Source organism: Pieris brassicae, chromosome 7, assembly GCF_905147105.1.
Source record: "Pieris brassicae chromosome 7, ilPieBrab1.1, whole genome shotgun sequence".
NCBI lineage: Eukaryota > Metazoa > Arthropoda > Insecta > Lepidoptera > Pieridae > Pieris > Pieris brassicae.
Window position 1 is genome coordinate 20,579,062 of NC_059671.1, and position 15,798 is coordinate 20,594,859.

Sequence of the window (15,798 nt, forward strand, 5' to 3'; positions counted from 1 at the left end):
ATTTTTTCTTTATGGGTTTAGTATTCACTTAGCTTTCTGTATTTATTTTTGGGTCTATTACATCCGAGTAAAGACATCGAAAAATCAATTATTTATTCAAATCGAGATTATTTCATTTTTTGTTGTGAAAGGATAGTTAGTGTAGTAATATTTACATTAATAAACTTTGACGTTCATACTTTTGTGTAATTCTCTTAAAAGTTTTCGTCTTGACATCTCTTCTTCTCTATATAGTAAATAAAAATATAAAAGTATGTATAATAAGCGACCGTTTTGTATACTTGTTATTCCGATAACGCAACCTTTGACGCCCCCCTAATATAACCCGCTTTGATCTTTTAATGCTTTTCATGTTACATTTGGTTTTTATGACATTCGCGTTTGTTGCTTTAAGTTCTTTACGCGTTTAACTTTCAAGGCTTTGAACTGGGACATTGAATTTGCCTACCTTTATCTAGTGTTTATATGAAACTCGAAACTCATAAATAATAATGGCACTAGACGGGTGCCTTGTGGAATGCTATAACATGTAATTGGGCATTAAACTTCCCGGAATTGTCAAAAACATCAACTTTATGTTGAGCGCTGTAAAATTGTTATTCAAATTAAATATTCCATTTTCATAAAAATATTATAAAAGCTTCAACTTGGAACAAACAGAATTGACGTTGTTTACACGAGTCGGTTCAAAAGGCAGGAAAAAATTTATGGCTTTTGCCAGTGACAGCTCCTTTAGTAAGCCCTGGGCTTTATTGTAAAAGCAAAAGGGTCAAAATCGTGCAGCAATATTATGTATGATAAATTATTCGATAGCAACTTTTGCCTTATGATCGACTTATGACCGTATTGTGACTATAAATTTGTAAGTTTTATTCATCGTTTTAATTTTATTGGCGTTTAAGTTTTATGTTTGTAAACGTTTTGGGCTTCGCTCTTTGCTTAAAATGTATATAGTATTTCATGGGCAGTACGAGATAAGAGACAAGTAATGGTACTAAGGGTATACATATGTATTCCCTGTTCGTTCCTAGTCAGGCTCTGGTACGTCAATAATGTATAGGATTTTCACATACGGGACTCATAGTTCGCCCAGTTTCGTTTCTACCCATTCGCCCATTGTCACTTCAGTTTTAGGGCATAACGTAAGGCTTCAATAACTTTTGCTTTTCGCCTTCTGGCTCGCTACTAGTTTGTTTTTAATTTTTGTATTGTAGGTCAACGTTTGGCAAACATATGTGAGAGTAGGTAAGGTACATGTGTCCAACACATTTTGAACAAATAAAATCCATGAAAAAAATTGGTTAGTTAACTGTTAATATGACTATTGGTTGAGTATAAATTGGGAAAAAAAAATAAGTTAAATCTAGTATTGTATGGTTTTAGGGTAAAACCCTCCTCCATATTGTTTTTTAAACCAATACTTAACACTAAGTGTAAAGTTAAATAAATAAAACCCTTCTTATAAAATAATACGTTGTGCTCATAGTGCTGCGTAATTAATAAATATTATAGAACATTTTAAAATAATTAGTTATCACATATTAATTAATTTACAAACTTATGGCAGCCTAACAGCCGGTAAATCATTTCAGACAAGTTTATTAAGTCTTGAACTTCATAGTCTTAAAATATGTCAGAAGCCACACATATTCACATATTTTAAGAGAGGTTTTAAACAACAAGAGAGGTTTTGAACAAAATTATAAATCTATCTAATCTAATTTTATACAGACCATAGCTTAGCGGTGGTTAACATAGGTAAATTACTTCAATTCTCCCCAAAACTATTTTTTTTTTCATAGTCTGCCCCGATTCATCTGATGTTAAGCCCCGATTCATCGGGTGGGATACCCGCGTACTCTCAATGCTATAAGGCTCGCGAGCTAATTGCCGGCTTCGAAAGAATTAGTACGCATATTTCTCGAAAGACCCTTAGTTGAATTAGTTCGGTAATACATAATGGGCAGCTGGTTCCCCATAGTGGCAGAAACTTCCTTTAAAACCGCTCAGTTGAGGAACGGCGGCCGTCGAGGATGAAACTCAGCTGCAGGTGTTAGACCGAACAACTCCTTTGAACAATCACCATGGTAAATGCGGTAGAAGATGCAGAGAAACCCGACTTCTCTACGCGAAGCCATCGGGAGCCAGAGCAAAGGGATCAAGCCGCACGGAACGTGATTGGTCGTCGACGATTCGAATCGCTCTTCGTTGAATACGGCCAAGTGGAAGGAACTGGCTTTATAGAGTTGCAAGCAGTGACCCGGAGACAAGTACCGTCTCGCCTTGCTGATCACACCAAGCTTTTTGGAAGCTTCATTCGATATGTCAACGCCCAGTACTCCGATGTTAAGCGAGCGACAAATGGTGTTTTTAGCGACTTGAGTCTTCTTGGGGCTAAATTGGACTAGATTTAGTCTAACACAGTCATTATCAAGATATACACAACAACACTGAAAATCTATCATTTATATGCTGCTGGCTATAAAAATAACAAAACCCATCCAAATGGGTCACCTACTTTGCTAGATACGCAAACATAATTTAAGCTCATTTAGAACCCTAGTTAATTAATCTAGGTTATTAAGTATCCCCTCGATACACAATGGCCTAGATTTTTCAAAGGACAGTCGTCATGTTCGCTGTAATACCCAGTCACAATGCTTGTATCTTGAATGGTATGAATACAAAGGCCACAGATGAAAAGTGAATAGTAATTCTTAAAAAAAACGCCTACACGACCCAAGGCTCTGTCATTTCTAGTGTTATTTCTCATGAGACTTTTCTTAGTTTATAAGCGTCGCCTAGTTGTAATACTTGGAGATATCCAATATTTTTTACCCGCAACGGATTACGTTACTCTCATCGTCAACATACATAATCATTACTAATATTACAGCCTTAAAAACGCACAGTGTCGTTTTTAAATAAGTTTATATATGTCGGACAAATATCTCCATCGATATTGACATCGTAATTTGCCAGTTTAATGGCCGCCATGTGGGTAAAGAACAAAAGAGACACGAATAATGATCCTACTTTAGACTGATTCCTTTTGTCACTAGCTAAAATTATAACGAGCAGCAGGTTTAATGCACAAGCAGTTTACTTTTAATCACAATCTACCAGATTCTGTCGATCCAACGTCTCATCACCACGATGCTCCTCTGAATACGGAATCAGTACGTTCGCTGTACGCTGTCTGTCCCATTCTACACTGCTCTATTTGAGCGTAACAATATTAGTAGTTAAGTCATTATTTCCATCTATTAAACATAATAACGAAAAAAATCAAATCAAATTATGATTCTATAAAGTAATAGAAGAAATCACAATGATTAACCAAAGCAACGGTACAAATGAACGGTCAAGTCGGACTGGGTCCTAACATCAAAACATTTCTTGATAATAATAACATTAATTGACATATATATTAAAAACGTGATAGATAATAATAATAATAATTAAGCCTCATTTACTCCTTGAAAAATTTACAAAATATACACACATTTAAAATATATATCTATATATTTTTTTTCAAGGATCTCTTATTGAGTATAGGCCTACTCCAATTGGCTCCATCTCTCTCTGTTTTGAGCATTTTTATCCCAATCCTCTCCACCAACTTTCTAAAGCTCGTGAGCCCATCGAGGGCGAAGAGGGCGGGTCTAATTTTTGTACTTCTAATCTTGTCCTTCAGTTTTAAATTTAGTACACTGCGTTCCATTCTTCGTTGACAAGTTTTTATTTTTCTATGTCTGTTCGAGTCAAATTTCCATGATTGGCTACCGTAAGAAATACATGGTAATATACACATGTCTGCCTTCAGTACATCTCTGTATCCCCAGAATTTGTTCCATGACATCCTAGTTCTCCTATCAACTTCATCATGATATGATACCAATGATATCAATTCATTATACACACTTATTTTATTGGTAGCAGCGATTGAATATAAAAACATGGTATTAAAATTATTGTAGTTTTATAGCCCAACTGTTCAACACTATACTGTGCCTCAAGTGAATCGATCTGAGTTGAGCACTTAATGGTTAGCCTCTTGAGGCTTTGTAGCAAGAAAGAGTTGTTTATACATTCCGTGGTTACAATGTTTTGCAATTTTTAATCTACATCATGCTCACGTGTATGCGATTTAATATCAAAACTGTGATTGGGCTGTGACTGGGATTAGGCAACCCAATAACCAGTGTAACTGGACATCCTTGCAGTGCGTGTTGTAATAAGAAAAGATTTGTAATAAGTAATTACCAATCATTATTATTTCAAATTCAGTATATTCAAAATATAAAATGAAAGACTAAAGGTATTTGTATCATTCTGATTGGTCGTTCGGACAATCCGTAGCTACATTTGACCATATTTTCATTGATTTTGTTAATAGATAAAATGGTACTAATATGACTTATTGTTCTATAACCCCTAGATGGGGCATAGGGCGTCCAAAATGAGTATCCATCGCGTTCCGTCTTGAGCCTCTTATTTCACTTAGCTCCAAGTACTTCGTCTATCTTCGCCTTTTATACAACTGTACAACGCCAGGTTTACTTGGGACAGCCATGCTGACGCTTTTCTTGCGGCTTCCAATCTCCTCGGAGTGTATGGCCTATCCATTTCCACTTACTGATCTGCATTCTAATCGGGCTTTCTCGGCAGCGGTCCTAAAGTTGCTGAACGCTGCTCGTTGAGGTCACAAACAATCAAAATATAATTTATGAATGTAGGTAACTTAACGGACACTTGTGAACTCGTGGTACAAAACTGAATATTGAAGTTAGAATCACAATTGGAAGTTATAGAGTATGGGCAGCTGAGGTTACCGGTTCTATGTTCTAGGCCAACTTAGATCTTTAATTAACGCCTGTTCTCTTGAACCCCACAGCGCAAAAGTTTCTGCTCCAAAGGTTTAATCAACTGACACGCTCAGCTAGGCCCAGCGAGATCTAAGCATTTGCAGGAATTAATCTTGGACATTACAGCTTGTTATTAATTTAGTTTAAAATAATTTAATTTGCCTACAGTTAAAACAAATAATCATAAATTCAATCTATATAAAAAATAACATACCTAACGGTGAACTTTATTATTGTCTTATCGCATATATGAGACTTGGAAATAATGTTCAAACATTATCCAAGTCCACCTAGCCCGTACGTGGAATCACAAGAACATAAAGAATAACAAAAACATTTTCCTTAACGCAATACAACTTTGTATTATTTTATCCCAACTAAAGAGCCCAAGTACTTTGCTAGTCATAAAAGAAAGTAATTGCAAAAACAAAGGTCGAGCTAGAGCCGTTCATTTAGCTCTACAGAAGTCAAAAGCATTGTTTAAGTGCATTATTCAGAGCCATTTCACTTATATGGGCACATAGTTGACGGTAACAACGCCGCTATTACCCGTAACACAAGACCTGTAGTCGCGGTTGAGGTAACATTATGCCGGTTGGACAGGTATCGTGCGGAAATATACAGGAGCAAATTTTGAACGATACCGAAGCGTTGTATGACGTGAAAAATTGTCCATTAAAAGATTGTTCTGATTTTAAATACCTATGTTTATTTCAGTCAGTGCAAGATAATAAAATGTTTAGATTATTAATGAATTAATAAAGCTGGATGCAACTCATCCAAAACTGAGATACCTGGTCCTTCCGCAAAATAATTAGGAAATAGATATAAAATTAGTGTAATTTATTTAAGGATTAGGTTTGCAAGAAATATTTTTTAATTTTTTTATTAACATACTCATGTTAACTTTCTTTTCAGGTAATCTAAAGCTAAATCTATTCAAGAAAAATCAAACATATTTTTATGGTAAAGTATTATTTAAAGCTTTCTTATATAAATATTAACGGATGGTTAAATCCAATAGTATTTTTAGAACAAATGGTGGCTTTCACCAGTATAATACTCGAAACAATACTAATCTAAAGGGTATGATGAGCCGGAGTTCAGAAGATAAACCACTCCATAAGGAAATTGTATTCGTTTTTAAAACAAACTCCTAAGCGAAATTAGAAAATTAGCACTGAATAAATTCAAAACGTTATACGTAAATTCTCCTATCCTAATCTTATCCTAATCCTTGGATTGATTTGCTGGAGTTCAAACAATTTGTATGACTTCAAACATGGCGAGTAAAAAGTGGCGGAGAGTTTATTACCAGTTCTTCTTGCCCTCTTTACGCCATTGACATGAGAACTGGTAGTTAATATTAATTTAGAATAAATTTAACATCTTTTCTGTTGACTTTCATTCGTGAACTTGGTTACCTATATTAAAAAAGTTATTTTGAGTTTGAGTTAATTATCAAAGAAGGTGTAAAAAATAGGATTTGCCTATATTTATGTAATATCAAAATAAAATATATTATAAATACATTGAATTAAAACGCTTTGTTTAAAGTGCATTAAAGAGCTGTATGTTCCAAAGTTGAAACCTTTACTCAATGCTCTGGGACGTAGAATGACCGGACGTGTGGTAGACTTTAATTACGTACTTAATGGACGCATTGCCCATGAGCCATTCCGCCCATATAGTTTGGGCGGGCGGTGTCGTATTTCAAGTTGTGGTAAAGTTGCTTTACCTACAATACCGTTCGTTATCCGAAGACTATTTTTTTTAAAACACGTTTTTGCTTAAGCTAGTACCAGTTTTTGATTGTTGTTTCTTAAATAATTCGACTTGGACAACCACTTTCTAGCTATATTATCTTTGAACATTATACATGTTGAATTTATAAAACATATTATAGTAAGCAATAATCTTATTTTATCCACAAATATAATTATAATAATCCGCGATGCTATAACCTTTATAAGTCTGGACCTTAGATTTCTGTGCCTGTGTCATGATTATTTGTCAATCTAATAGGCAAGGTCATCAGCCACCTGTGCCTGACTGTCGCTGTTGAGTTTAAGGGTCGAAGGCAAGCCGCTATCCTCACGATGTTTTCCTTCACCGTTTGAGTGAATGTTAATTGTGTACATAGAAAGAAAGTTCATTGTTGGAGTCTCACGTTGAAGACAATAAATAGCCAATCCATAAAAGATCATTATTAGTATCAAGCCTTTATTACTGACACCCAGTATTATATATACAAACACTTGTTTAAGTTACATAACCTAACTTAATCTAATTCATAAGATGCATCGGACTTTTCTAATGTTAGCGGTTCTTATCGAAGTTGTGCTTCCTATTTTCTTTATATTGTCTGCCCATCTCTTTCTCTGTCTTCTTCTTTTCTCTTTTCCATCTCGTGGTTGCGATTCTGTAATTATTTTTGTCCATTTCAAGCTGCTATCTCTCGTCATGTGACGAGGTACCGATTAATAGGTATATTCCAACGGAAACTAAAATTTATTTTTCAATTATATTACGCAGTCCCATTGTAATACTTTGAAAACCTCACGATAAAACCGCTGTTCTCAAAGCTTCCGAACCGCTTGGCAACCGTAATTTATTTTGACTTATAGACTTCAAATCTATTTTCGCCTGTTTCCTGAGTGAATCACGGAGTCAGGCCGCGGTACATTTTAGATTTTGTTTCGAAACAAATCAACTTGACCGATTTCGTAATCAATGTTTACAAATAATACTTGAAGCGTAATTAGGTTTATGTTGCAATAGTATTTCTATGAAGTACACAAAATTAGAATTAAAATAAATTTATAGTAGCAAATAAAACCTGGCAATTGCGATGTTTTTATTCAATTTAAACTTTTCAGCGTATGATAATTGCTGTCGTTAATTCCCCTCTACAACTATTCCATGTGCATCGTACGAAACTAAAATACGTGCATAATTTGCCAATATTTCGGGTTTTATCTAACTAAGAATTGTTTAAACTAATTATGAGGATGTCGATATTTTCACCTCACCATATCATCTTTGGTCATCACCAAGGAAATATTTGAAGTAAGGAAAGACTTCATCTTTGCTTAACAATAACAAACTAGTTTTTTCTTTGAAATATTAAGTTTTATTTGTCGTTTAAAACAATTATTTCACATTCGTTGTTTTGTTTTTCCGTCTTAGAGAGATATTAGTATAATTAATGTAATGATTTTTCAGAAACCCTCTTAAATGCACCAAAAACTTGTAATACGGGGTAATTTTTTCTATTTGAGATTTTTTTGTATCGTATAACTTAATATCATCTTCAATATACCCAATAAACAACCATAAATAGCATGTCTAACGCTAGGAGTCACCAGTACCAATCTAGTATATAGTATGGAAAAAATACAGGATTTTTATAGAATTCTAATAAAAATTAGTAAAAAAAGTCAAATTTCTTATAAAAAACCCAAATTAAATGGTAACTGCAGGCGTTGAGCTTAAGGACCTCGTCTAGAAATTTTTTTTGCAGCTAATGATCCATCTAACCCCTAAGTGCGTTTGATTCACGACTTTTTCGCCAATCTATATAATATGTGTCTATCGTACTCGTATATACACATTCATGACGTAAGGAAGCTGGAACCTCCTACTAATAGAATCAGGCAGACTGTGGTGTTAGAGATATTTCCTTTTTTTAGTATACACTTAATTTTATTGTTTTATATTTGTTAACCACGAAACAACAGAAGCAATATTTTTTGTGTTTTTTTTTTTTGGTTGGAATAGTCTCTTCCTGTCCCCAATTAAAGACGGAAGTCACCCGGAAGTAGATTCCCGTATATGGCAAATTACGTTTCGTTACACGGTAACGGCCTTGTTACAAATTGTTATTTACGCTAACGCCAAGTTATTTGTTTTCTTTTATAGCACTCGTGTTTCATAAAATAGAATGTAGAAAAAAACTACTAGGCCAGAGCTAGGGCCACTAGGCCCCGTTCACTCAGTTAGGAGATTTTTTAAATGGTTTGGTAATAATTCGTAGTCACGTGTGAAATGAATGATTTCGATCTGACTTTTGACATATTGTACTGGGGTTCCATCATCATTCACTCTTCACTCAACAATAACTGAAAATGAGTACAAAATCACAAAGATTATTAAAATACTAACAATATAGATTATGTTACTCAGTCAGAGTGATTTTACTCTTTTTTTTCACGTTTGACGGAAATACATTGCCGTCAATGTCTTTCCGTCTAAACTTTGTGATGAAATGACACAGACGAGTGCTTTTGTTGAAACGGTGTAATTGAACTGATTGTTAGTTTGATTGATAGGTTATAAATTTTTGGGTTTATACAATTTTATCTCTTGATGCTTTTGCGCTATGGTCTAATAAATACAGTTTGTTATTTATAGTTACTCCAATTTTACAATAATTTCAGTATACTCTATACAGGGCCGTCCCAAGACTACCGGACATCAATTGAAAGTACCTTAAATATTGTGATAGGATATTTTGAACAACTATTACGAAAATATTATGTATTCATAAAATCAGCCACACAATTTTAATATAAACGTATATATATTCACTAGCCCGCGCCATTAGTAGATCTATCGAACATGTACGAAGTCCCATAGGGACTAAATGATATAAACAGTTCCTTTGGCCTATTTAATAGTGAAAGTTGGAGACACAGTTATCGTGTACACATATGAAGAGTTAAGCAAAACTTTGTTGATGTTCGTAAATCATGCACGAAACATTGCGTTTAGTTTAAAGCTTAAAGTTTGAGCTTAATGGAGATTTTATAGCGCTCCCGAAATAAGCTACGTCAGAGCTGTTTAACTTGCACTTCTTTTAGCTTTCGCTCACCAGAAACTAAGTCCTTCATATTAAAAATGTTAAACGTTAAAAAGTAATATTTTTATACAACAAAGAAACGGGTAGAAGGCTCATTCGATGTTAAGTGAAACCGCCGCCCATGTAGATAATCCTGTGCCTGTCACAGGCAGTCGAATTTTTGGGTCCAAGGCAAGCCGGTTTCGTCACGATGGTTTTCTTCACCCTTCAAGCAAATGTTAAATGCACACATAGTATAAAACTCCATTGGTGCACAGCCAGGGATTGAACCTACTCAGGAATGAAAGTCGCATACTAAAGCCACTAGACCAACACTGCTAGAAATATCTGAACAGATCTTCATAATTTATACCTATCGATTATATTGATAACGTAAACTTTAAAAAAAACTTAATCATTATAGGTTCGTTTGTTAAGGAGTTGTTACCCCTCCCCCCACTAAAAGTTTGAAGGTAGGTTTGAACAATTTGTAACATCCCACATTAGGTGTCCACCAAAGACACATTCAGCATTCGGTGGTGGTCCACCAAAACCTAGTTCATGGCGATTTTTCAATAGCGTATTTACAAGAAAAACCATGCTATCATAAAATTTCACCATAATATCCCAAACTGAAACGGGACAGACGCGATCTATATATATCATAGATCTAAAGTCCCACGCTAGACGCCTGCGCGTACGCACGTATGTTGAAATGGCGGCCGTGATGTGAATCGTGCGATGTTTAATTTCAAAGTGAAACATAAAGAGAAAGATGTGCATTGTTATGGTTTTAGAAAACCTCCGAAAGTACCCTCGAAGCATCAAAGACGTAAGTTTGACGATGTTATTATATTGTTTAATGAATGAGTAATATTTTAGTGTGATTGATTAGAAGTAAAAATAATAAATACTTTTGTAAGACTGGTCGGGTTTTTGCATAATAAGAGGGAAATGATATCGATGGACCTTCATAACACCAACTGCTTGACAGAAAACATGAAATATTAAATCTGATAATATAACTGATTTAGCCTTTATAGATAAAGGGTTAGACCTCTTTTATCATGTCACGAACAAACGATATTTCGTATCTCGATTTCAAAATAAAATAGATAACTAAACCGCAAATATATCCAACTAATAAACTTGTAGGTCATTCATGTATCAGTATCGTTAGAACACTTGCTGTAACAAGATATTGACAGCAGTGTTGGCCTAGTGGCTTCAACATGCGACTCTCATCCCTGAAGTTGTAGGTTCGATCCCCGGCTATGTTCCAATGGAATTTACTATGTGCACATTTAAAATTCGCTGGAATGCTGAAGGAAAACGTGAGGTAACCGGCGTTAGTCACAAATAGTCGGCAGGCACAGTGGATTTGCCTATTAGATTTACAATGGATCATGAAACAGATACAGAAATCTGAGGCTCAGACTTAAAAAGGGTTGTAGCGCCACTCATTATGTTTACAAAATATTACCAGTTACTTAGAAATATCAAAACATAAAGTCATAGATATATTGATATAAAGACAAATAAGTTTCGATGATTACTCATTTTGTATGGCTCTGTATACTATATATTATGCCATACACTGAGTCAATCAATTGAAATGTACCCCACGGATAATATTGTATTCTAAGTTTAAATCGCGAAACATCAAAGGCACAAGTGTAAATTCAGCTTAATGAAGGCTTGTTCAAGTTTAGAACCGCCTCCAAGGCTTTACATGGCTTTACATATGAACATTTTAGGCTTACCACGTATACCATGCAGTTTATAGGTAATGAACTAATGAAGTCCTTTTGACACAAGTATTTACAAGATATGGTTTCTCTGCTTTAAAATGTGTTAGTATTTCATTCCTTTAGACTTTAGTCAGGCTACCACATATTTTATTATAGCCTTTCCAATTCCATTCTTATTAGCGACGTCAACACTATGTTGGAAGAAGTATATCAAAGTCGGAATTTGGGTTTGATATACCTTATAGGTTTGGTAGGAAGTACAAATTCCAGCTAAATCAATACCCATTATGAAGAACTTCCCTGTCGCATCTTTGTTTCTATGAACGCGATGAACTCAAAACTTGCCGAACAGATTTGTGAATGATTTTCACCAACACATTGTATGAATCTTGAGGAAAGTTTAAATATATAATTCATTATGGTTTTATATAAATTCACTGAAATATAACGACTTGTTGAAGAGGTCGCAGAAAGCCCACCATGGTCAACCGCAGATTAAAAAACAGCGACTGTTGATTACTTTACCAGAATAATGTACTACTTAAATTATTATTTAATTATGATTCATATAACATCTTAACGTCATGATGATACAGTAAAGATGGTATCATATATGTTATTATGGTTGTTTAGTACTAGTAGTTTCTTAAAACCGGAACAGAACAATCAAATATACAGTATTTACAATTTTCGTAACGTAAATAATAATATAACAAAATTAATAAAAAGAAAATTAAAAAGTATGATCCCTGTTGCAGTGTACCTTTAACGCTGGCAGAATATCCTCGCTGCACCAGCTCTAGGTTCACTGGTACTACCCACCAGGCACCAACTTAAATATTTAATAATATTTAATGCACTTGAACCCCATGGCCCAAGAGTCTCTACTCCAAATGGAACAAAATCGAAGTTGGAGGAATGACTCTTATATTTGAGCCGATTATAATTTTCTACCTGCTCTGCGGCTGCCCCAGCTTGTGAAACTAAATTGATCCTTGCAACGTACGAATATAATACATAATATACAAGTTGTGTGGGAAAAATTATCGTAAGGTTCGTACTAATTTCAGAGCAATATTTATAAACGTAACAACGAGATGGCAATTCACTAGAAAATAGTATCTGAAGCTATCTCGTATCAGTAGCTAAGAACAGTGAATGGTTTTCAAATACTAACTAGTTATAAATAGCGTGTATTTGTAAGCACGTCTGTTTTATTAGAGCGTATGCCGCTTCCGCTGTTTGGACAGACCGAATATATTAATTTTATTGTTCATTGACTCTTAATTAAAAGAATATAAATAAAAATATCCTTAATTCGAGTAATACATAATGCGGATTACATTGATTTCATGTCATTATGTTTAATATTAGTACATGACTTCCGAGGGAGTGGAGTCTTCCAAATTCTTGCATCTTCCCAGGCGTCTTCTTCCATTTTATATACTTAAAGAACTATTATATAACTATACTTTAATACAATTTTATTATCTTGATCCCTTGGCGTAAAGATATGGGGCCTCTCTGCATCTTCTACCGCATTACTTAGGAGAGTGTTCAGAGAAGTTGTTCTCGTTTATGCCTATAGGTGAGTTTCTTGATCGAACGTCAAGCGGTAATACAAACCACCTGTATCATTCCACAACTAATAGTTTTTTACCGACAACTGGCTATATCACATAACTTCAGGTGAGCCTTCTGCCCCCTGTTCTACATAAAAATCATAATTGATGATTATAATTCACTTTTGCCAAAAGTGGTACCAGCTGACCGTCAAGATTTTTTGAAACAATTTCTACTAAGTGTCCAAGAAAAGAGTGAACGGAATTGTTAGCCTTATGGCATCGAAACTAAAAAAAAAAATATCGAAATATTACCTTTTTCTTTCCTTACTGTTTAATTCTAAAACTACTATTCAAGTTTTACTGAAAATACTCTATCTATTGTGGATTTTTTTTATATCTATATAAGCCAAGCTTCCTCGGCCTCATAAAATTCATTTACAGTCTGCATTTTCAAAGTTCATAGACCATATCATCGACCTCATATTTTATTAGAGTCATTTTCCAACTTCAGGAGAAATTCAACCAAAGACCTTCAAAATCAGTTCAGTAGTTAGTATAATAACGTATACACGCATTTCTGGAGGTACATGTATAATATTACCTACATTTGTATTTGAAGTCGGTTTTATTTTTGTCAATTGCTTTAAACAAAGTAAATTTACAATAGCCATTTCAATAACGATCATTCAAAGATTAGTAACTGTGCCATTTTCAAGTTATATTTTGTGATTTTCGTCGCCAAACGATAAACAACTTTCACATCTAGATGAAAAATTAATCAAAAGAAATTATCAAAAGTTTTTCTAAAAGAAAATTATGAAAATATTTTAAGCCATCTAAGTAATTAATTGGCGTGTTGATAAATTAGACAATTTATCGTACTTCATAAAGAATTTAGGGCGATTCATTTCTTTCATTAATTTACTTTGTGGAAAATCTTTGCATTTTAATAACTGATTTTAATTTTGGATTTCATTTAGATTATATTATTTTGTATACTATGCACGCTTCCATAAATCAACGTCTAACCCAAGTACCAACAAGGCAAGCTGCCGACTTAAGTATTACCGAACAAAGAGCGTACAAATTTTTAAAAGGCTTGCAACGCACTTGCGAGCCATAAATTTCAATATCTGCAATTACTTGCGCGATAAATGCAAACATGAGTCGTCGAAATATTGTAGAAACAGCAGGCAACCTATAGTTATATATCTACCCTTTTATTTTTGACTTCGCCTGAATAATATATCATTAACAAGTATAAGTAAGCAGTCCTGTATTATATAAGAAACGAAAAATAAATCAAACAAGTCTCAGCCCTATCCAATAATCTCACATTTATATGTATATACGCTGTCGGCGAAGTTTTCTGAGAAAAATCGTTCCCCGATAGAAACACATTATCATATTTATAACCGAGATTTCAAATATCAACTTAATGGGATGAAACTGAAAGAAACCAGCGACGTCCATTACCGACCGCTGGATCAGGGGCTTATTTTAGATTAGACATCACCTTTGGATGGATTTATGTTTGATGGCAGAGAGTTGGACTCAATACGTGGTTACTAAACGCTTGGTGTTTTGGATGATTGAATCGAATCTATTTAAAAAAAATAGATATAAAAAACGGGAAGAAACTATTTAGTCATAATTGTTTTGACGAAAGAAATTTGAATGTAATTCGAATTCTATACTGAATATTTTGAGCAATGGCGTTACTGTCAGCTGTCATTGTCATTATATGTCAAAGAGCTGATCAATTACAATGTCAAAGTCAAATTCGTTCAAAGTGGCTGATAAACGGCTTATTCGATTTGCCAATATGACTATATCTCTAAATTAACAACTATTTGATTGTTTATTGTAATAGAGATTCCATTATTATTATTAAAATTTATTTAAAAAATGTATAAATATTTGAGATGGTATATTACACAAATTTAAACAATAAAATATATACCATATCAGAGTTAAAGTTGCGACAAATGCAATGTTCAATTTACCAAGACCGCCGCGTCATTCCTATTTTATTGATCTTGCCATGATTTCGCATGTCTAGATCAGTGAGACAGATGCTTATTATAAAATTTATATTTTTATAATAACTTTTCTTACCAAAGTATTGTACAAAAGGCGCAAAGCATGTTTAATTTATATTACACAATTATATGATATAGTATACATATTATATAATTGTGTACTGAAACAAATTTTAATTCGTTAGAAAATTTACTTAGATTAAATAGCGTTTATTTTAATTTAGATTAAGTTTGCTAATTGTATAGTTTTTCAATCTTGTAATTTTATTTTAGTTGTTTTGGTTAGGCACTTCTTGCTCTAATAATTTATGTTATTTGTTTTTATTTTAATGTAACGAAGTTTAAATAAAATGTGTAGTGTACACATGTAAGAAGAAAAACTTCTTCACGACCTTATATTTCGAAAAATGATCTACTATATGCAACTTTACAAAAATTGGTTAAATAAAGTTAAATTAGATAAAGTTTAACAAGATGCTTTTATTATTAAAGACGTGAATACAAATAAAACAATTATTTCATTTTACCTTATTACTACTAAGATTATTACAGAATTTCATTAATTGTAATAAAATTATTACTATCGTGGTTATCGTTATTATAGATTTTTGTTATTAATGGCTTTGAATCTCTGTGCATCAACCGTGGTGGGACAAGAAAAAGATGGCGCGTAACGGAGAAATGTGACACGTAACCGAAAAATGTGACCGTAATTTTTTTTACGCCGATAAA

The 15,798-nt window shown here is 33.7% G+C and overlaps 1 protein-coding gene across 2 annotated transcripts in view; it reads left to right on the forward strand.

The window, feature by feature from the left end:
* LOC123711977 (glutamate receptor-interacting protein 2) overlaps nucleotides 1–15,798 on the forward strand; it is a 199,393-nt gene that overhangs the window by 118,643 nt on the left and 64,952 nt on the right. The window contains exon 1 of one of the 2 annotated variants that reach the window (XM_045664875.1): nucleotides 10,407–10,540. The exons of the other annotated variant lie outside the window; for it this stretch is intronic. Within the exon in view, the coding sequence (XP_045520831.1) occupies nucleotides 10,450–10,540 (91 nt within the window). The 5' untranslated portion in view covers nucleotides 10,407–10,449. Of the gene's footprint in view, nucleotides 1–10,406; nucleotides 10,541–15,798 lie in introns of those variants that run through there. 2 annotated transcript variants of the gene reach the window in all.